Source organism: Oncorhynchus keta, chromosome 7 (assembly GCF_023373465.1).
Source record: "Oncorhynchus keta strain PuntledgeMale-10-30-2019 chromosome 7, Oket_V2, whole genome shotgun sequence".
Lineage (NCBI taxonomy): Eukaryota > Metazoa > Chordata > Actinopteri > Salmoniformes > Salmonidae > Oncorhynchus > Oncorhynchus keta.
This window is the reverse complement of record NC_068427.1, coordinates 6,676,610-6,699,510: the sequence shown is the minus strand read 5'-3', so window position 1 is coordinate 6,699,510 and position 22,901 is coordinate 6,676,610. Positions and strand designations below refer to the sequence as shown.

General features: G+C 42.6%; 1 protein-coding gene across 6 annotated transcripts in view; it reads left to right on the top strand.

The window, feature by feature from the left end:
• mycbp2 (MYC binding protein 2) overlaps positions 1-22,901 on the top strand; it is a 239,038-nt gene that overhangs the window by 154,655 nt on the left and 61,482 nt on the right. For 5 of the 6 annotated variants that reach the window (XM_035773118.2, XM_035773116.2, XM_035773115.2 and 2 more), the window contains 10 exons: positions 2,608-2,657; positions 4,986-5,158; positions 5,364-5,508; positions 5,928-6,137; positions 6,452-6,507; positions 6,724-6,854; positions 7,169-7,266; positions 8,035-8,151; positions 9,439-9,579; positions 22,166-22,298. In XM_035773118.2, the coding sequence (XP_035629011.1) occupies positions 2,608-2,657; positions 4,986-5,158; positions 5,364-5,508; positions 5,928-6,137; positions 6,452-6,507; positions 6,724-6,854; positions 7,169-7,266; positions 8,035-8,151; positions 9,439-9,579; positions 22,166-22,298 (1,254 nt within the window). The remainder of the gene's footprint in view (positions 1-2,607; positions 2,658-4,985; positions 5,159-5,363; positions 5,509-5,927; positions 6,138-6,451; positions 6,508-6,723; positions 6,855-7,168; positions 7,267-8,034; positions 8,152-9,438; positions 9,580-22,165; positions 22,299-22,901) is intronic. The other variant, XM_035773117.2, reaches the window with a different exon arrangement.

Here is a 22,901-nt window from a genome sequence, read left to right as displayed (position 1 = left end):
GCAAACTGCATGAGCTGTTCGGACGAGGGGGATTCCTTTCCCCTAAAACCCCTTTATGGAACAATAGATTGATCCCTATGTTTTTCCAGAATAGTAACTTTAGACCATGGTCTGATTAGGGGATCACTCTTCTGGAACATTGTTACGAGGAGGGAGTTCCTATGTCTTTTGATCAGCTGAAACAGAAATACCACTTGCCTAACAGGGACTTCTTTAGCTACCTACAACTACGAAACTTTATTAGGGTGACTCTCAAGGGACAATGGAACCTACCTAAGATGTCACCTATTGAACAACTCTGCCACGCAGACCAACCACTGTTCAAGACCATTTCCTGGGTTTACAATGCTCTCATGTCAGGACTAACACTGCCTGGGCTAGATAAACCCTGACTTAGATGGGAGAGAGATCTGGGTATTGATCTTGATGAGGATCTATGGAGTGACCTATGCAGGGATGGGGTTACATCCACATTGAACTCCATATACAGACTGATCCAGTTTAATTTTCTCCATCAGCTCTATATCACCCCATCTAGACTGCACAGGTTCAACCCAGATATCTCCTCCTTATATTTTAGATGTGGCTCAGATGAAGGAACATTCCTCCATTCCACTTGGCAGTGTTCAAAACTACACGGTTTCTGGCAGGGGGTATGCGATACCATATCCTCAATTCACGGTGTTGCATTCCCTTTAGACCCGGAGGTCTGTCTACTGGGTAACTTTACTAACACCAATCTTAGGCAAAGCCATACTATAAAGCTAACAGAAATATTGCTGGCGTTGCCAAGAAATGTATTGCCTTGAAATGGAAATTGGATTCCTCCCTGCCAGTTGCAATGTGGCTTTCGGAAGTTAATAGTTGTATCCCTTTGGAGAAAATCACTTACTGCTTGAGGAATAAGTTAGACATTTTACAGAATTTGGCAACCTTTTATTGACTATATGGAGAATCTCCCCCCACATCTCATTGATTGAATCTATAGACTACGGCAGCTGATCCAATGTCTCGTTATTTAATTTTTTTTATATATTTTTAATTTTTTATTATTATATGTTTGTTTATATAATTATAATTAATTTTTGTTACGTTCGTCTGTTACTGTCACTTTGTCCTATCGTTGTCCAATCCTTTTGTTTTGAATGTTCTAAATTGGAAAATGCAAAAATAAAATATTTAAAAAATAAAATAAAAACAGCTGGGAAAATTCCAGAAAATTGTCATGGTTTTAGAAGCTTCTGATAGGCTAATTGACATCATTTGAGTCATTTGGAGGTGTACCTGTGGATGTATTTCAAGGCCAACCTTCAGACTCAGTGCTTCTTTGCTTGACATCATGGGAAAATCAAAAGAAATCAGCCAAGACCTCAGATAAAAATTCCTCCAAGTCTGGTTCATCTTTGGGAGCAATTTCCAAATGCCTGAAGGTACCACGTTCATCTCTACAAACAATTGTAAGCAAGTATAAACACCATGGGACCACGCAGCCTTCATACCGCTCAGGAAGGAGACGCGTTTAGTCTCCTAGAGATGAACGTACTTTGGTGCGAAAAGTGAAAATCAATCCCAGAACAACAGCAAAGGACCTTGTGAAGATGCTGGAGGAAACGGGTACGAAAGTATCTATATCCACAGTAAAAATGAGTCCTATATCGACGTATCCTGAAAGGCCGCTCAGCAAGGAAGAAGCCACTGCTCCAAAACCGTCATAAAACAGCCAGACGGTTTGGAACTGCACATGGGGACAAAGATTGTACTTTTTGGAGAAATGTCCTCTGGTCTGATGAAACAAAAATGGAACTGTTTAGCCATAATGACGATTGTTATGTTTGGAGGAAAAAGCGAGAGGCTTGCAAGCCAAACACCAACCCAACCGTGAAGCACGGGGGTGGCAGCATCATGTTGTGGGGGTGCTTTGCTGCAGGAGAGACTGGTGCACTTACCAAAATACATGGCGTCACAAGGAAGGAAAATGATGTGGATATATTGAAGCAACATCTCAAGACCTCAGTCAGGAAGTTAAAGGTTGGTCGCAAATGGTTCTTCCAAATGGACAATGACCCCAAGTATACTTCCAAAGTTGTGACAAAATGGCTTAAGGACAACAAAGTCACAGTATTGGAGTGGCCATCACAAAGCCCTGACCTCAATCCTATTGAAAATGTGTGGGCAGAACTGAAAAAGCGTGTGCGAGCAAGGAGGCCTTACAAACCTGACTCAGTTACACCAGTTCTGTCAGGAGGAATGGGCCAAAATTCACCCAACTTATTGTGGGAAGCTTGTGGAAGGCTACCCGAAACGTTTGACCAAATACTAATTGAGTGTATGTAGACTTCTGACCCACTGGGAATGTGATGAAAGAAATAAAAGCTGAAATCACTCTCTGCTATTATTTTGACATTTCACATTTTAAATAAAGTGGTGATCCTAACTGACCTTAGACAGGTAATTTTACATGGATTAAATGTAAGGAATTATGAACTGAGTTTACACGTAGTTGACTAAACTGTATGTGAACTTCTGACTTCAACTGTATGTGCATGTATGATTATAATTTGCCCCTAATGGCATATCATATTTTATCCCCTGTGCTTTTTTTCCCAGGGAATGAACTTGAAGAGGACCTTGAGATTCTTGAAGAGGCCTCTCTCCAGGTATTCTGATGCCATTTGACTTCTTCATAATCACATTGTGACATAACTAAAGCTCTCAAGTGTGCAAGCAGGAGGTATGAAAAAGACGGCCAGTCCTCAAACGTATCATCAAGCCTCTGTCAGCATGTAACGATGACACAGTGCTGCTTGAAAGTATGTGAACAGATGTTTTTCTGCCTTTTTGATCTGACATAACAGGTTTACATTTACCAATACCATTTGTTGGTGTAGAGGAATCATGCCTGTAGTTGAAAAACACAATTAAAAAGGAATTACTGCAGGTTCAAAAATGAGTGAACATCAAGTTGCATTGGTTAAATCAAGTGGTAAGTAGAGTCAGGGGGGTTAATAATTGGGTACCAAATGAACCAATCAAAGGAGAGATCTTTCGGAAAGAGTGTGGCTGGTACTCTGATAAATAGAGATAAGAAACCTGGTCAGTTTGGTGTTACCAATTCAGGTGAATGCAAAGCACACCCATGCCGAGAGGAAAGGAGATCTCAGAGGACATCAGGACAAGGCTAGTGAGAGCACAGTCTGCTGAGGCTATAAAATCATCTCAAAAAGATTTGAGCTCCATCAGTCCACTGAGGCAAATAATTTACAAATGGTGAGCATTTAACATGACAGTGGCTCTGCCTAGAAGTGAACGCCCTTCCAAAATATCCCCAAGAGCCACAAGAACAATCAGGTTAAAACCCACATTTTTAATCTAGAGATGCAGACCTCCCTTGCTGCATCTCCGGTAACTTTGCATGCTTCAACAGTAAGAAGAACATTGAATAGAAATGCCATTCATGGGAGGGTTGCTAGGAAGAAGCCTCTGCTGTCAAAAAAGAACCAAACTGCCTTACCTCTTACCTTTCTTTGCCAGTGACCACCTGGACAAACGTGTTTTTTTTTATACCCCTTTTTCTCCTTTTTTTGTGGTATCCAATTGGTAGTTAGTCTTGTCTCATCGCTGCAACTCCCGTACGGACTCGAGAGGCGAAGGTCGAGAGCCCTGCGTCCTCCGAAACACAACCCAACCAAACTGCACTGCTTCTTGACACAATGCCCACTTAACCTGGAAGCCAGCCGCACCAATGTGTCGGAGGAAACACCGTACACCTGGTGGCCGTGTCAGTGCGCACTGTGCCCGGCCCGCTAGTGCACGATGGGACAAGGACATCCCTGCCGGCCAAACATTCCCCTAACCCGGACGATGCTGTGCCAGTTGTGCGTCGTCTCCCAGTCGCGACCGGCTGCAACAGATCCTGGACCCAGAATCTCTAGTGGCACAGCTGGCACTGCGATGCAGTGCTTTAGACCATTGTGCCACTCGGGAGGCCACCACCTGGACAAACCTGAAGGTTTCTGGAAGTCCATTCTCTGGACCGATGAGTCCAAAATTGACCTTTTTGTTCACAATCAACACTGCTACATTTTGCGATAACCCAACACAGCCTACCACCAAAATAACCTTATCCCAACAGTCAAGGATGGTGGTGGGAATGTCAAGATCTGGGGCTGCTTATTTTTAACCTTTATTTTACTAGGCAAGTCAGTTAAGAACAAATTCTTATTTTCAATGACGGCCTAGGAACAGTGGGTTAACTGCCTGTTCAGGGGCAGAACGACAGATTTGTACCTTGTCAGCTCGGGGATTCGAACTTGCAACGATCTAACCACTAGGCTACCCTGCCGCCCCTTTGGCTCCTCTGGACCTGGACGACTCCACATCATTAAGGGAACCATAGGTTCTGAGGTAAACCAGGAGACTCTGGAACAGAACGTCAGGCCATCAGTCAAGGAGCTAAAGCTGGGTCAAAAATGGGTCTTCCATCAAGACGACACAAAGTATTCAAATAAATCTAATGGCTCAGGAGAAAGAATATTTGTGTTTTGGATTGGCCATGTCAAAGTCCTGACCTAAATCCAATTTGAGATGTGACAGGACCTGAAGCAGGCAGTTCATGCCAGACCCCCCTCAAACCTCATTCAATTGGCTGTAAGGAGGAGTTGGCAAATATCCCTCAAAACATATAGACTGATTACTGGCTATAGGAGTTATCGCTGCTGACGGAGGTTCCTCAAACTATTGGGGTTCACATAGTTTTGCACACATCAAATCTGAGTTTCGGTTAAATAAACCACTTTTGTTAAATAAACAATGAAAATATATCATATATTTTTGTTTCTGTCATTTACTTGGAATGTCTTTATTACGAATTGGGGTTTATGTTAATATTTATAGCAAATTAATGACCAGCCCTGTAGGGTTCTCATACTTTAAAGCAAGACTGTACTTCCTTCTCATTCCCCCTTTCCCTCCCCCTCTCACTCCAGGTGTGTAAGGCCCACTCAGGTATCCTGGGCAAGGGTCTGGCCTTGTCCCACTCCCCCACAATCCTGGAGGCTCTGGAGGGCAACCTGCCTCTGCACCTGCAGACCAACGAGCACTCCTTCCTGGAGGACTTCATTACCTGTGTGCAGAACTCCAGCGGAGGACGCCTGGCCAGGTGAGAGAGATGGAGACGGCATGTAGACACAAACACACAGGCACACATGCCCACGTACACACACTGTGTGAAACAAAGCTCAGCACATAGCCAGGTAAGCTGTGAAGAACAGCTATGAATATTCTCACTTTGTGGTACATTTCTTTGTCTCTTGGCCAGGTTGTAAATAAATATATGAATAAAGAAATGTACCCCCCTCCCCCAGGTGGCTGCAACCGGACTCCTACGCGGACCCCGAGAAGACGTCTCTGATCCTGAACAAGGACCACATCTGCTGCGGCTGGCCCACCACACTGGCCGTCCAGACCAAAGACCAGTACGGAGACGTGGTGCATGTGCCCAACATGAAGGTCAGGGTTTTGAATTGTTCTGTTCTTACTTCATGTCTTAGAAAGCCTACAATGTCACATGATTGTTTGTAGTGACATACACTTATGTTTGCCGCACACTACCTATTCAGAATGTTAACTAACCTGCCATTCAGACTGGCTACCAAGCCACTGAAATTTGCTTTAATTTGGGACATTTTCAACTCTGGTCACAAGTTCTCTAGTTGCCGACCATTAAGTCGCTGAGTGTCCCATTGTGTGCATGGAAAATGACTGGTTGCTAGTAGCTAGATCACTGATAGTCTCACCAGATTTGAATCCACTGTAATGTTATCAGATGTTCATTGTGAACATAAAATAAATAGAATATGTTAGCTAACATTTGCGAACTGTACACCTTGTTGAAGGCATCCCATGTCTCTCCCTCTCCTCTCCCCCAGGTGGAGGTGAAGGCAGTGCCCGTCTCCCAGAAGAAGTCCATGCAGCAGGAGTGCATGAGGAAGCTGCAGCGTCTCCCAGGCAGCAACAACCCCTCCTCCTCGGGCACTCCTGACCTGACCTTCGGGGGCCTGCCCATGCCCAAGCTGGACGCCACTTACGAGCCCATGATCGTCAAGGAGGCGCGCTACATCGCCATCACAATGATGAAGGTTGGGCAACCATAAACCTGTGACCTTAGAGATCAAATGGATTTGTTTAGATGTTTATATTAAAATGAATGTTTTATCTTTATGCATCGGACTGAAATGAATTTATTAGCTTGTATGTGAAGAATAGTGGTCTATTTTCTACCTGGGCCCTTGTTCACCTCCCTCCACATATCTTCTAGATCTGGAGGGGAAAGCAACATGGCAGAACCTAGGTGAAGCTGTTGCTCACCGTGTTTCCTTGTGAAATGGTTTGTTTTTAGAGCGTAACCTACCTGTATAATGTTTTTGACACCGAGCTTATCCTCTTTGTCCAGGCCTATGAGAACTACTCGTTCGAGGAGCTTCGCTTTGCTTCGCCCTCTCCAAAGAGGTAATGGATGAGAAAGTTCAATCAAGTGCAGGAAAAGTAATTGAATGTAAAACAAACTCATTTACAATTGAGTCATTTAGCAGACACTCTTATCCAGATTGACTTGAGTGCATACATTTTCGTACACCATTTGAACCTAGGTTTGATGACATGAAAAGTGAAGTCGAAGTGGATTTGGATTTAAATGTTTTCATCCCTGTGCCTCTCCCCCGCCAGGCCCAGTGAGAACATGTTGATCTGGGCCAACACAGACGGGACCTACAGCGCCAACTGGACCCCCGGGGCTGTGGGCCTCTATACCATCCACGTCACCATCGACAGCATCGAGATCGGTAAACCAGACCAGGGTTGGGGTCTAATTATATTCAGTCATTACATTGTAATAAGTGACCAGAAATTCCAGTTCCCATTTCCTCTATTGAAATTGGACTCGAGGTCAAGTCAGGTCAACATACCTTGTGTCAATGTGTAATTTTTGAGTTTCTGTTAATTGAAGGTTTGGCACAAGCACTCAAAAAATGTACGTTGGAATTGTGTTTAGTCTAAGATTAGAGAAAATAAATGTATTAGTTAGTACGATGTATTCAACATATATTAGTTGTTAATATTAATGAAAGGTATCTGCTAGCTGAGTGTTGACTGTGTGTGTTTAACCCACTAGATGCTGGTATGGAGGTGGAGGTGAAAGACCCTCCTAAAGGCATGATCCCACCTGGCACACAGATGGTTAAACCCAAGGCCGAGCCCCAACCTAGCAAGGTGAGACCGACACACCTGACCCCACACATGCTCATCTGAGAACAGACCAAAGAACCTGAAAACACACCGTCACAGACAGTAGTGTCTGTTGTGTGTTGATTTACTGTTTTGTATTGGGTCCTCTGTTGTTTACTCCAGGTGTTGTCTGGGTGGAGTCCATAGGATCATTGTTTTCACGTCTTGTTCACTCTCATTCTAACTGGTGCTTATCTGTGTGGACATTTATAATGAAGAAAATTGTGTCGTGTGAGGATTATATGTTTAATGCAGTGAATATTTTCTGTCACAAACCATGTTCTGTATCATTGTTTTTGGAGCTCACTATTATCAAACAGACAGTGGGGAAACAAACTGTACATTTCCAATCAGCTCTTTGTTGCTCCTTCTGATCTTGTGTACAGTGAATCATATCCAGCGCCATCAGAGAACTGGGTGGATGGTAGGGTTTATTATTGTTTGAATATTTTTAGTTCTTTATTTAACCAGGGAATTTTTATTGATATGAACAGCTTTTGTTTCAAGTCAACCCTGGGTTTGGAATGACCAACCAGCAGTGTCTTACGAATGGAGTACTTCTACGCCTTCTCCCACTATTTTGCTTTGTGGGCATGCCTATGTGTGTGTATGTGAATGTATAGATTGTTTGTATGTCTGTCTCTGCAGTGTGTGTGTCTGTCCTCTTCCCCTCTTCTGCCACTTCTTTTTCTCTTTCCCCTCCTGAGGTTCCTGCAGCTCACTGTCTCCCTGTCTCTCCTCTGCTTCTCTCAGGTCCGCAAATTTGTGTCCAAGGACAGTGCAGGCCTCCGCGTGCGTAGTCACCCCTCCCTGCAGAGCGAACAGATAGGCATAGTGCAAGTCAATGGCACAATCACCTTCATTGATGAGGTAAACTGCTCTAGACCAGGCGATTTGATCATGTCATAGCTTTACTCTTTTCTTTTACCTTTTTCTGGTCCGTTTTTTTCCTTCATTTTGTTTTTTATTCTAATTAACTAGGACTGAGTCCTAACTTGGGATCCAAGTGTGTAACCTTTTACACTCTTGGGAATTAGCCTGTATGAATAGGGCTAAATGTAAATGTTTCCTACAGAAGAAATATGAAAAGCGTATGCATAAGCATGGTTGTCATTGAAAGGGAACCGTTTGTTGATTATTTTTAGACAAACGGTGAGGGCACAACATTCCACCTGACACGAGACTGAATCCAAACATCACACTGTTGATTTTATGTGCATTTTACGTTTCCTGTACTTATCGCCGCATTTGTTGATAAGTAAAATCTGAAAATACTCTGTAAAATTCAGTAAGATAAGAATATTCATGGGAAATGTGGGGTAGGTACAACATAAGACAAAGAAATGACAACGGTTTGAGTGAGAGGACTAACTGGTGTCAGCACAGTTCTTAAGTTATTTCAGTGCACTTTTATGACTCAGTCTTCAACTATAAGCTGTTTTTTGAGCTTTTCAAGCTAAGCTATAAAATACGATATTTAAGTATAAGGCTTTGACAATGTGTATCATCATTTTGGTGCGCACAGAAAGAAGTCATGAGTGTATTCAGGTGCGTGTGCCGTGGCAAATTTTCTTCATAATAGACGAAACAGACTCATCACAACCCAGGGTATGACACCATGTCATCTGGTAACTGAACATCAACCAGGCTCATTCTGTTCAGAACACCACAGGGTATGACACCATGTCATCTGGTAACTGTACATCAACCATAGTGATCATAAATGTTGACAATATATGACTTGAGTGTTCTGATATGGAAATGTAAAGTGCACATTTGGATTCGTGGGTGTATGACTTGCATGTGTGACATCAAAGTGGTATTTATAATCCTCAACGTCTCAGCATTTCCCTCAGACAACTAAACTGTGCGGGAGGGGAAACACAAGTTCAGAACAGCTGTCAGTCAAAACCCATACAGTGCTGTGAAGCGCAGAGCCAGAGCTCTGACGTCATGTATAGTATGTCACTGTACAGCCACTGCGTTCCAATTTAGGTGTTTATCACCTGGGTGTTACATTTTGCACGACTCATTATAGGTAACTCTGCCTTCCTTGTTGATTCTGGGGTTCTGGAGCCATTCAACCCAGTTGACTCTGTTTCCATAGTGACAGGGTATGACTGTGCTCTCTTCCCTCTGTTGCTTGTTTTACCATAGATCCACAATGATGATGGTGTTTGGCTCAGGCTGAATGACGAGACAGTAAAGAAGTATGTGCCCAACATGAATAGGTACACTGAAGCCTGGTGCCTCTCTTTTAACCAGCACATGGGCAGGAGCCTGCTGGTCCCTGCCAACGTAAGTAAAATGACAGTCAGCCAGTCAGTCTGTATGACAGCAGGTTAGTCTACCACCCTATGCTGCTCTTTTGGGGAAAGCATCACAGATCATGAGACCCCACACTACCAGACCTTCACAAATGGCAGCATAAGGGCAACATGCATGCCTTAACTCATGTCTGAGGGGATGAGAAAAAGGTTAACTTTAATGTTACTAGAATGTGTTCGGTTGGACATGGCTCTTGAAAAAAAACCTGCATGATCAGTTAATACATGTTTAATGCATTGAAGTAATCCCCAATGCAGTTATTGACCAAAAAGATAGAGGTAGTAGATGAGCCATTTCAGTGTTTAGTTTTAAATGGTATTAACTGCGCTGTCTGCGATTATCTTCACCTCTTCCTCATTGCTTTCTTCTCCCCCAAGCTTCACAACCACAGGCACCTCAGAGCAAAATAAAAAATAAAAAATACCATATATTTGCTCCATGACACAAACAACCTCAAAACTCTGAAGGCTGGTTGCTTAGATGCAGATTAAGCCTAGTCCTTGCCTAAAAAACTTTTTATATTGTCTTTTTCATTTGAGCATGCTTTTTAGTCCAGTACTAGGCTTAATCTGGGACCGGGAAACTAGCCCTGTCTAATCAGGGACTTCATGGTTGGATAGATTAGAAAGTGTTTACATTAATTAATTAATTAAATGCATTGCCTATGTATTGACCATCAATTTTAAGAATAACTGTGTTCTGTCATGAAGCAATCATTTGTCCCAATCACCACTTCATATGGAAAGTGTGCCTCTACCACTCTACAATTCTGCCTATGCATTGGGCTGCTGAGGCTTGTAAGGTTCAGAGGCTTCTACGTAAGGGCATTGTCAAGAACAGCATGACACACTATATCCTGTATGTGGAAGATTTATTTTTCTATCTTTTTTTAAACTTAAAAATACTTGAATTTTTTTTTATTTTAAATCTTAGCTCAATATGATCGTTTCACTATTACCAGTAACCCAAACGTGTGTTTTAAAATGCCTCCCAAGCCCTTCCCACCCAAAATAACAAAATGTTCACCATGACACTTCACAGGAAGGAAGCTAATATTTGACAGACTTTGTCAACGTTCTGAATCCTTCACAACATTTTTCCATTCCTTCACGATTGTTTGAGTACAAAGCCTATTTGGTCACCCCGTCAAAATTGGTGACAGCTCACTCTTCTCAAGTTCAATTACAAAATAACTTAAGAACAGATCAAATTGCTGAAGAACCCCCCAAAAAAACATTTATTCCAAAGAAATACATTGATGCTTTTTCCTTCCCTGTTTCTCACGCTCAAATCAAAATGTATTGGTCACACAAATATTTAGCAGATGTTATTGCGGGTTTAGCAAAATGCTTGTGTTGCTAGCTCCAACAGTGCAGTAATATCTAACAATTCACAACAAATCAAATGTATTTATATAGCGCTTCTTACATCAGCTGATATCTCAAAGTGCTGTACAGAAACCCAGCGTAAAACCACAAACCGCAAGCAATGCAGGTGTAGAAGCACGGTGGCTAGGGAAAACTCCTTAGAAAGGCCAAAACCTAGGAAGAAACCTAGAGAGGAACCAGGCAATGAGGGGTGGCCAGTCCTCTTCTGGCTGTGCCGGGTGGAGATTATAACGGAACATGGCCAAGATGTTGAAATGTTCACAAATGACCAGTTTGGTCAAATAATAATAATCACAGTAGTTCTCGAGGGTGCAGCAAGTCAGCACCTCAGGAGTAAATGTCAGTTGGCTTTTCATAGCCGATCATTCAGAGTATCTCTATTGCTCCTGCTGTCTCTAGAGCGTTGAAAACAGCAGGTCTGGGATAGGTAGCATGTCCAGTGAACAGGTCAGGGTTCCATAGCCGCAGGCAGAACAGTTGAAACGGGAGCAGCAGCACGGCCAGGTGGACTGGGGACAGCAAGGAGTCATCATGCCAGGTAGTCCTGAGGCATGGTCCTAGGGCTCAGGTCCTCAGAGAGAGAGAAAGAAAGAGAGAATTAGAGAGAGCATACTTAAATTAACACAGGACACCGGATAAGACAGGAGAAGTACTCCAAATATAACAAACTCACCCTAGCCCCCCGACACAAAACTTCTGCAGCATAAATACTGGAGGCTGAGACAGGAGGGGTCAGGAGACACTGTGGCCCTATCCAATGATACCCCCGGACAGGGCCAAACAGGCAGGATATAACCCCACCCACTTTGCCAAAGCACAGCCCCCACACCACTAGAGGGATATCTTCAACCACCAACTTACCATCCTGAGACAAGGCCGAGTATAGCCCAAAAAGATCTCCGCCACAGCACAACCCAAGGAGGGGGCGCCAACCCAGACAGGAAGATCACATCAGTGACTCAACCCACTCAAGTGACGCACGCTCCTAGGGATGGCATGAAAGAGCACCAGTCAGCCAGTGACTCAGCCCCTGTAATGGGGTTAGAGGCAGAGAATCCCAGTGGAGAGAGGGGAACCGGCCAGGCAGAGACAGCAAGGGCGGTTCGTTGCTCCAGAGCCTTTCCGTTCACCTTCGCACACCTGGGCCAGACTACACTCAATCATATGACCCACTGAAGAGATGAATCTTCAGTATAGACTTAAAGGTTGAGACCGAGTCTATGTCTCTCACATGGGAAAGGCAGACCATTCCATAAAAATGTAGCTCTATAGGAGAAAGCCCTGCCTCCAGCTGTTTGCTTAGAAATTCTAGGGACAATTAGGGGGCCTGTGTCTTGTGACTGTAGCGTACGTGTAGGTATGTACGGCATGACCAAATCAGAAAGATAGGTAGGAGCAAGCCCATGTAATGCTTTGTAGGTTAGCAGTAAAACCTTGAAATCAGCCCTTGCCTTAATAGGAAGCAAGTGTAGGGAGGCTAGCACTGGAGTAATATGATCACATTTTTGGGTTCGAGTCAGGATTCTAGCAGCCGTATTTAGCACAAACTGAAGTTTATTTAGTGCCTTATATGGGTAGTTGGAAAGTAAAAGCATTGCAGTAGTCTAACCTAGAAGTAACAAAAGCATGGATTAATTTTTCTGTATAATTTTTGGACAAAAAGTTTCTGATTTTTGCAATGTTACGTAGATGGAAAAAAGCTGTCCTTGAAACAGTCTTGATATGTTCGTCAAAATAGATATTAGGATCCAGAGTAACGCCGAGGTCCTTCAGTTTTATTTGTGACGACTGTACAACCATCAAGATTAATTGTCAGATTCAACAGAAGATCTCTTTGTTTCTTGGGACCTAAAACAAGATTCTCTGTTTTGTCCGAGTTTAAAAGTAGAAAGTTTGCAGCTATCTACTTCCTTATGTCTGAAACACAGGATTCTAGTGAGGGCAATTTTGGGGCTTCACCATGTTTCATTGAAATGTACAGCTGTGTGTCATCCGCATAGAAGTGAAAGTTAACATTATGTTTTCGAATTACATCCCCAAGAGGTAAAATATATAGTGAAAACAATAGTGGTCCAAAAACGGAACCTTGAGGAACACCGAAATTTACAGTTGATTTGTCAGAGGACAAACCAGAGACAAACTGATATCTTTCCGACAGATAAGATCTAAACCAAGCCAGAACTTGTCCGTGTAGACCAATTTGGGTTTCCATTCTCTCCAAAAGAATGTGGAGAGAACGATACACACATCTCAAAGTAAAATCATGGAATTAAGAAATGTGTAAATATTAGGATGAGAAATGTTGGAGTGACATTGACTAAAATACAGTATATACAGTACCAGTCAAAAGTTTGGACACCTACTCATTCAAGAGTTTTTCTTTTTTACTATTTTATACATTGTTGAATAATAGTGAAGACATCAAAACAGTGAAACAACACATATGGAATCATTTAGTAACCAAAAAAGTGTTAAACAAATCTAAATATATTTTAGATTCTTCTAAATTGCCACCCTTTTCCCTTTCCACTGTCACCAGTAAAGCACCATCACACCACCTCCTTCACAGTGGAAACCACACATGCAGAGATCATCCATTTACCTACTCTGTGTCTCAGACACTGCGGTTGGATCCAAAAATCTCCAATTTGGACTCAAGACCAAAGAACAAATTTCCACCGTCCATTATTTGTGTTTCTTGGACCAAGCAAGTCTCTTCTTATTATTGGTGTCCTTTAGTAGTGATTTCTTTGCAGCAATTCGACCATGAATGCCTGATTCACACAGTCTCCTCTGAACAGTTGATGTCTGTTACTTGAACTCTGAAGCATTTATTTGGGCTGTAATTTCTTTGGCTGGTAACTCTATTGAACTTGTCCTCTGCAGCAAAGGAAACTCTGGGTCTTCCTTTCCTGTGGCGCTCCTCATCAAATCCAGTTCCATCATAGAGCTTGATGGTTTTTACAACTACACTTGAAGAAACTTTCAACGTTCTTGAAATGTTCCTGATTGACCGACCTTCATGTCTTAAAGTAATGATGTGCTGTCATTTTCTCTTTGCTTATTTGAGCTGTTCTTGCCATAATATGGACTTGTCACAACACAACTGATTGGCTCAAACACATTAAGAACTTTTAACCTGTTAATTGAAATTGTTAGTTTCTAATTCTGAGTAAGCTTAACCAAGTATAATTCTTCCCAGAGGATCAATACAGTTGCATTAGACAAAGACATGTTCACACAAGCACAGATATTTAACCCTTCCTCCTGAGTCTTTTCCTACATATCTGAACACCCAATGCATTTCTGTTGCTAGACAGAACCTTAGTGTTACCTGTTATTCCTCACGTCACCTGACCTGACCTCTACCCCAAAGTGCTCACTCCTCCCCAACTCACAGCTGTCATGGTGACTGGTACCAGACTGTGTCTCTTCTCCTCCCAGAGGATCCCTGCAATAGGATCCCTGATGGCTAACAAAAACATATCCTGACATAATGTAAACATTATACATTACCCTCTCTCCCTCAGTGACATGAGTAAGTATATTTCATATTCTCAGAACCCAACTAAATGCATTCCAGGTGACTACCTCATGAAGCTGGTTGAGAGAATGCAAAGCTGTCATCAAGACAAAGGGTGGCTACTTTGAACAATCTCAAATATAAAAGCTATTTTGATTTGTTTAACACTTTTTTGTTTACTATATGATTCCATATGTGTTATTTCCTAGTTTTGACGTCTTCAATGTTATTCTACAATGTAGAAAATAGTAAAAAATAAAGAACAAACCTAGAATGAGTCGGTGTCCAATGTTTGGACTGTTACTGTACTTGTGAAACAGTGTGTAAATGAATCCTTTGCCGTTTCTTGACTTGTACTTACGAATTGTTGCTCAGAGTGTCTTTAACGCTAGCCAGGGAGACAGATATCTGCTTTTTGTCGTGGACCCCCTTAACTATATTCCCACAGGTGAGTTGTCTGAAGGACGGATGTGTATGGCTTGGCTCCTCTGGTTTTTCTTCATCCATCTGTTATTTCCACATGACGTATTGAAGCCCCTTCCCCCTTGTGAAGTTATACAATTTGATTTATCGTTGACTTTGCATTTTTGCCTTCAGGGACATGATTTTTTAACCACAGTTGCATGACTTTCTGAATAGTATATCTTAAGAACACGGTCGTTCTACCTCCATTCTCCTTTAGGAATCAGCTTTTCATTTAAGGTTAAATTGTTTTGCTGTCTGTGCTGTGATAACTTTTCTCATTTCACTTGAAATTCGAGCCATTGATGAAAATTGATAACATAATGACATTGATGTCAGTAAGTTACATGTGGCTTTTGTAGGAGAAGGTAGATGACATATTGCCAATTGTATGTGTCTAGTACTGTGGGCCCATTTGTTAGAGCATGCCTTACCCACACTGCATTTTCTTGATAACATTTTTGAATCAACCATTTCCTTTTGGGCATATCTATTTTAGAGAAACATTGATGCAACAATTTGCTGAGTTCATGTAGAATATCAAATTCATAGTATTACTAGCAATTTGTTTTAAATCTTTAGGTTTACTTTCACTGTACTCTTCACACATGTTCAATGTTTATGGTTAGGTAAATGGACATTTGAAACATGTTTCAAGCCTGTGCAGTATGAAGTGATACATTTTTATTTATGCATTTATCATACTTTGTCATCACACTTTTTGGGAACTTTTTTGTGGTGTTCAGGTGTTGTTAATGAGGCCTGTGTTCTTGTACAATTTATGCCATTGAGACAGTATCAGCCCAACAACCAGCTGTGCACTTGATACTCACAGGGTGTCGAAAATGTGTTAGCCATTGCTGCAATATTTAAGTAAACGTTAGGCTCTATGTCAACATTTGTTAGAGAGAGTGGATCCTACTGGTTTTGTTGAACTGGTAGCTCTGTAGACATTACTGTAAAGCTGGAACCGCTATGCTGGAACTTTGTTCATTTGATAATCTGAAACACTAGTCATGTCACATCCTCTCTCATATGACACATAGTTATAAGGAATCAGGATGAAACTATGTCATCGCATCAGACAAATCCATTACTACTCGCCCACTGACTGGTCTTCTAACCTAACCTAGTGTTAATGCTAATCAATTCCCTCTTGCGGGAGGCCAGGGGCCAATTGGAGCAGTGTGTTGAGGTGAGAGCCAGCGGCCGCCTCTCCCAAGAGGCCCCCTCCATGCGGGAGCAGGACAGGGTGAGGGCAGGGTGGCAGCGGCCCTGGCCTTTATAAGGTAGTGAAGACTGGCCCCTCCATGCGGGAGCAGGACAGGGTGAGGCAGGGTGGCAGCGGCCCTGGCCTTTATAAGGTAGTGAAGACGGGCCCCTCCATGCGGGAGAAGGACAGGGTGAGGGCAGGGCGGCAGCGGCCCTGGCCTTTATAAGGTAGTGAAGACGGGCCCCTCCATGCAGGACAGGGTGAGGGCAGGGCGGCAGCGGCCCTGGCCTTTATAAGGTAGTGAAGACGGGCCCCTCCATGCAGGACAGGGTGAGGGCAGGGCGGCAGCGGCCCTGGCCTTTATAAGGTAGTGAAGACGGGCCCCTCCATGCGGGAGCAGGACAGGGTGAGGGCAGGGCGGCAGCGGCCCTGGCCTTTATAAGGTAGTGAAGACGGGCCCCTCCATGCGGGAGCAGGACAGGGTGAGGGCAGGGCGGCAGCGGCCCTGGCCTTTATAAGGTAGTGAAGACGGGCCCCTCCATGCGGGAGCAGGACAGGGTGAGGGCAGGGCAGCAGCGGCCCTGGCCTTTATAAGGTAGTGAAGACGGGCCCCTCCATGCGGGAGCAGGACAGGGTGAGGGCAGGGCGGCAGCGGCCCTGGCCTTTATAAGGTAGTGAAGACAGCCCCTCCATGCGGGAGCAGGACAGGGTGAGGGCAGGGCGGCAGCGGCCCTGGCCTTTATAAGGTAGTGAAGACGGGCCCCTCCATGCGGGAGCAGGACAGGGTGAGGCAGGGTGGCAGCGGCCCTGGCCTTTATAAGGTAGTGAAGACGGGCCCCTCCATGCGGGAGCAGGACAGGGTGAGGGCAGGGCGGCAGCGGCCCTGGCCTTTATAAGGTAGTGAAGACTGGCCCCTCGGGTCACAACATCAGAAGCTGCCCAAACCTTAGGGGTATCCACATTGGAATGTTAGTACTTGGGAACAGGGTCAAGGAAGTAGGCAAGGTATGATGTGTGACTTAAATGATTTATAGTGGCTGCCGATAGATTATAATTTATCTCTAAAAAATATTTCCAGTCAAAGTAGAGGAGTAGAAAAGGGCAACACAAACGAGCATAATATCTATATAACTAAAAGAATGGGCATAAGAACTACAGCACAGTTGTTCTTATGCCTGTCTCTTTTGTTGCCCTCTACCTTGCTCTCTTTGCTAACACAGACCGAAGTCGTTGTAATGCATTTAGTTTGCTCCCCCTTTTGCTTGTAAATTGGTTGACTTGTTTTGCCTTCAGAAACTATTCATACCCATTGACTTGTTTCACATTTTGTTTTGTTAGTGTGAATTCAAAATACATGAAATACATGTTTTTCTCTCACCCAATCTGCACACAATAACCCATAATGACTAAATGAAAACATGTTTTGAAAAAGAAATGCAGAAATATCTGTTATGTAAGTACTCACTCCCCCGAGTCAGTACTTTGTTGAAGCCCCTTTGGCATCGATTACAGCTGTAAATTGTTCTGGATAAGTCTGTAAGACCATGATCACCAACCGGTCATCGCGATTGACTTTTCTAGCATTTTAGTTGATCGCCAAACAATTTATGTAAAAAACCCAATGATAAAGCCTTGTGTTCCTATTTTATTTGTATTAGTCTCGGGCTGTTGGTGGTAGGTGCAGCCAATTCAGCTGCCCTGCGTGCCGGGTAGGCAAACTGTGCCAATTCAGCTGCCCTGCGCGCTGGGTAGGCAAACTGTTGCCATTTCATTTGTATAAAGGTACAAACTCTCCCTTCTCGGTGGGCCTGGAGAGGAAATCAAGTACACTATGCCACCACTGGCCAATCAGATGGCTCAGATGACCCAGTCTGCAGTAACTTAGCAGGCATAAAAGAAAGCTACGGCAAAATTGATACTGTGAGATTTCAAAACCATGACTAGAGAATAGGAATACAGCAAAGAGCTGCTGTTTTTTGAGTGAGTTCATGTTTAAGTTCTTACTCAGCACTGTCAACACTTATAAGCCATAAAATGCACGTTCTTCCTATTTCCACTCAGCGCTACAACAAGCAGTGCAGCAGTAATGAATGAGGAGGAAAGTGGATCTATAGGCTTGCGTTGTTATTAGCGGCTTGGGTCTTTTTTAATATCAAAGAATATTTAACTTTCTCTGTTTAATAGGAGTAACAACATGAATTTGTGTATGAGGCAGAAATAATGCGGTGCAACTTGAGTTTTGCCATCATCTGGAAGACTGTGTCCTTTTTGGGTCAGTGGAGGAAAGGGAGAGCGAAGGGATGTTGAGAGACGGACCCATAACATGTGTTGTATTGGATTTGCCCCAAACATAACACTTTGTATTCATGACAAAAAGTGAATTGCTTTGCCACATTTTTGCAGTATTACAGTATTACCTCGGTGCCTTGAAGGAAACAGGTTGCATGTTTTGGAATATTTTTATTCTATATAGGCTTCCTTCTTTTCACTCTGCCAGTTATGCTAGTATTGTGGAGTAACTACAATGTTGTTGATCCATCCTCAGTTTTCTCCTATCACAGCTATTAAACTCTAACTGTTTTAAAGTCACCGTTGGCCTCATGGTGAAATCCCTGAGCGGTTTCCTTCCTCTCTGGCAACTGAGTTAGAAAGGACACCTTTATCTTTGTAGTGGTTAGATACTAAATAAACATGGTAAAAACTCACGGACGACTGGTAAAGCTCAAACCAAGTTTATTCACCCACTGGGTCACACAGCTGCATAAGACAAAAACATGTTTACACAAGCACTGGTATTTAAACCCTCCTATGCTGAGTCTCCTCCTTATACATATGGACAGCCAATACATCTCTGCTATATAGGACTTTAGTGATGCCTGTTCTTTCTCACTTCATCTGACCTGACCTCGGCCGAAATTCCTCACTTCTCCCAAACTCATGGCTGTCCTGTTGACTTGTACCGGACTGTGGCCCTTCTCCTTTCCATAGGATCCCTGAGGTCTAACAATCACATGTTCCGACAGAATGTAAATGTTCTGCATTCTCTCTCCCTCAGTAACATCAATAAGCATATTTCAAGTTTAGAACCACCACTGGGTGTATTGATACACCATGCAAATTGTAACTTCACCAATAACTTCACCATGCTCAAAGGGATAGTCAGTGGCAGCTGCTTTTTTTTTATACCCATCTATCAATAGGTTCCCTTGTTTGCGAGGCATTGGAAAACCTCCCTGGTCTTTGTCGTTGAATCTGTGTTTGAAATTTACTTCTCAACTGAGGGACCTTACAGGTAATTGTATGTGTAGGGTACAGAGATGAGGTAGTCATTCAAAAATTATGTTAAACACTATTATTGCACACGGTGAGTCCATGCAACTTATGTCAACTTTAAAGGCAAATGTTTACTCCTGAACTTATTTAGGCTTGTCATAACAATGGAGTTAAATACTTATTGACTGTAGACATTGCAGCTTTTCATTTTTTATTAATTTGTAAAACATTCAAAGAACATAATTCCACGTTGACATTATGTGGTAGGGTGTTGTGTGTAGGCAAGTAGCAAAAAAATCTAGATGTAATCCATTTTAAATTCAGGCTGGAAAACAACAGTGTGGAAAAAGTCAAGGGGTGTGAATACTTTCTGAAGGCACTGTACTTTTCTATTGAAAAGGTGAATACACAAAATGTCTCTGAGTGGGTGTGTGCTCTGTCAATTCTCCGTGTGGTGGCTCTTTTCTTTAATTAACACACTCCAATGGCTACAGCATTTTGCATTTATACATTTTAGTTTTTTTTATTTAACTATATACAATTATCTTAATTTATTCATCATTGGAAACAGATGAGATATTTCTGAGGTTTACATTTTTTTTATCCTTCACTACTTTTTAAAACTTATTATGGCTGCAGGGGCAGTATTGAGTAGCTTGGATAAAAGGTGCCCAGAGTAATCTGCCTGCTCCTCAGTCCTAGTTGCTAATATATGCATATTATTAGTATTGGATAGAAAACACTCTGGAGTTTGTAAAACTGTTTGAATGATGTCTGTGAGTATAACAGCACGCATATGGCAGGCAAAAACCTGCCATCTGAGGTTGGTCGATGTTCAACTCATTCCCTATTGAATACACAGTGGGATATTGGTTATGTTGCAAATCCTAAGGCTTCCACTAGATGTCAACCGTCTTCAGAAACTTGAATAATGCTTCTACTGTGATGTGGGGCCAGATGAGAGCTCTTTGAGTTAGTGGTCTGGCAGAGAGCCAGGTCCTGGTCATGCACATTTCACATGATAGCGACCTGCGTTCCATGGCTTTTCTACAGACATAGTAATTCTCCGGTTGGAATGTTATTGAAGATTTATGATAAAAACATCCTAAAGATTGATTTTATACTTAGTTTGAAATGTTTCTACGACCTGTATAACTTTTCGAAGTTTTCGTACGACGTTCGGCTGGACCTGCACGAGCATTTAGATTTGTGTACTAAACACGCTGACAAAAGTAGCTACTTGGACATAAATAATGGACATTATCAAACATTTTTGATTATCAAACAAATCAAAAATGTATTGTGGTACTAGGATTCCTGGGAGTGCATTCTGATGAAGATCATCAAAGGTAAGGGAATATTTTATAATGTTAGTTCTGATTTCTGTTGACTCCAACATGGCGGAGAAAATGTTTTTTCTGAGCACCGTCTCAGATTATTGCAGGTTTGCTTTTCCGTAAAGTTTTCTTGAAATCTGACACAGCGGTTGCATTAGGGAGAGGTATATCTATATTTCCATGTCTAAGAATTGTATTTTCATTGACATTTATAATGAGTATTTCTGTAAAATGATGTGGCTCTGCAATATCACCGGATGTTTTTAGAACTAGTGAAAGTAACGCGCCAATATATACAGAGATTTTTTCATATAAATATGCTCTTTTATCGAACAAAACATGCATGTATTGTGTAACATGAAGTCCTATGAGTGTCATCTGATGAAGATCATCAGGTTAGTGATTCATTTTATCTCTATTTGTGCTTTTTGTGACTCCTCTCTTTGGCTGGAAAAATGGCTGAGTTTTTCTGTGAGTTGGTGGTCACCTAACAACAAGAATACCTTTAAAACGGTATACGATACATGTATGTTTGAGGAATTTTAATTATGAGATATCTGTTTTGAATTTGGCGCCCTGCACTTTCACTGGCTGTTGTCATATCGATCCCGTTAACGGCATTGCAGCCCTAAGAAGTTTTTAACATTGGATTCTTGAAATGCTGAAGCCATACTGTATCTCAGATGAATCTTTCCCCTCTTACACCTTCTGTTGACTTTATTTCTCGGGGCACATTTTGATGCGCTTTAAAATGTCTTGACCCAAAGTGCTCAATGGTGCCTTCTTGACCTCTGTTAGGAGGATGTGGTGTGTCATGCTTTTACTGGAATGCCCTCTCTAAACCAATGGCTCTGCGGCTCTTTCTCAATTAATCTTTCCTTGAGTCCACACGTCCTACATCCTCGCCTCCTTCTCAAACCGCATTGGAGGAGGTGGTCTGAGGGAAGGAACCTTGGACGACTTCCTCCAATAGGGTTGAGAAGGTGACAAGAATATAGGATGTGAGGACTACTAGGATACAATGAATCATGGAAAGACTCACTAAGCCTCTCTCTCTCTAAGCACTTGTTAACATTTACACTTTCCATCTGCATGTCTAAAGTGGTGATTTTTCTTTCAGGACTTTTACAAAACCAAAACAAACAAACATGCATTTAACTTTCAATATGATTAACTTTCAGAGTAAATTCTTAAAAGTATTCTCTTTATACAGTAAACTATGCAAATATTCTAGCTACAATGCAGTATGAAATTGCTCTGTAGGAATGATGTTCTACATTTTGTATAAGGGGATGGGATGATATTTGTGAGGATGGTGCTGTGTGTGTAGAGGGATAAAGAGCCTTGTGTTGTCCATCAGGTGATCAACACAGAGGGGACGTGGGTGCAGCTGGACAAGAATACCGTGGTGGAGTTCTGCGAGAGCAACAAAGGAGAGGCCTGGTCTCTGGCCCGAGACCCTGGGGGAAACCAGTACCTACGCCAAGGGGAAGGTAAGAGCCCCTATAATTACCTTTTTACTTACCTTACTGCTTTGAGACCTCTGTAATCGTTGTGGACCAGGGCCCATATTCACAAAGCAGCTCAACAGTTCCTAGGAATCCTGCTTTAAGACAACAAAAACTAAAAGCAAATCAAATTTTATTTGTTACATGATAAGAATAACAAATAATTATAGAGCAGCAGTAAATAACAATAGCGGGGCTATATACAGGGGGTACCGGTACAGAGTCAATGTGGAGGCTATATACAGGGGGTAGCGGTACAGAGTCAATGTGGAGACTATATACAGGGGGTACCGGTACAGAGTCAATGTGGAGACTATATACAGGGGGTACCGGTACATAGTCAATGTGGAGGCTATATACAGGGGGTACCGGTACAGAGTCAATGTGGAGGCTATATACAGGGGTTACCGGTACAGAGTCAATGTGGAGGCTATATACAGGGGGCACTGGTACAGAGTCGATGTGGAGGCTATATACAGGGGGCGCCGGTACCGGTGTCGAGGTAATTTAGGTAATATTTAGGTGTAGGTAGACTTATTAATGTGACCATGCATAGATAATGACAGAGTAGCAGCTGCGTAGAGGGGG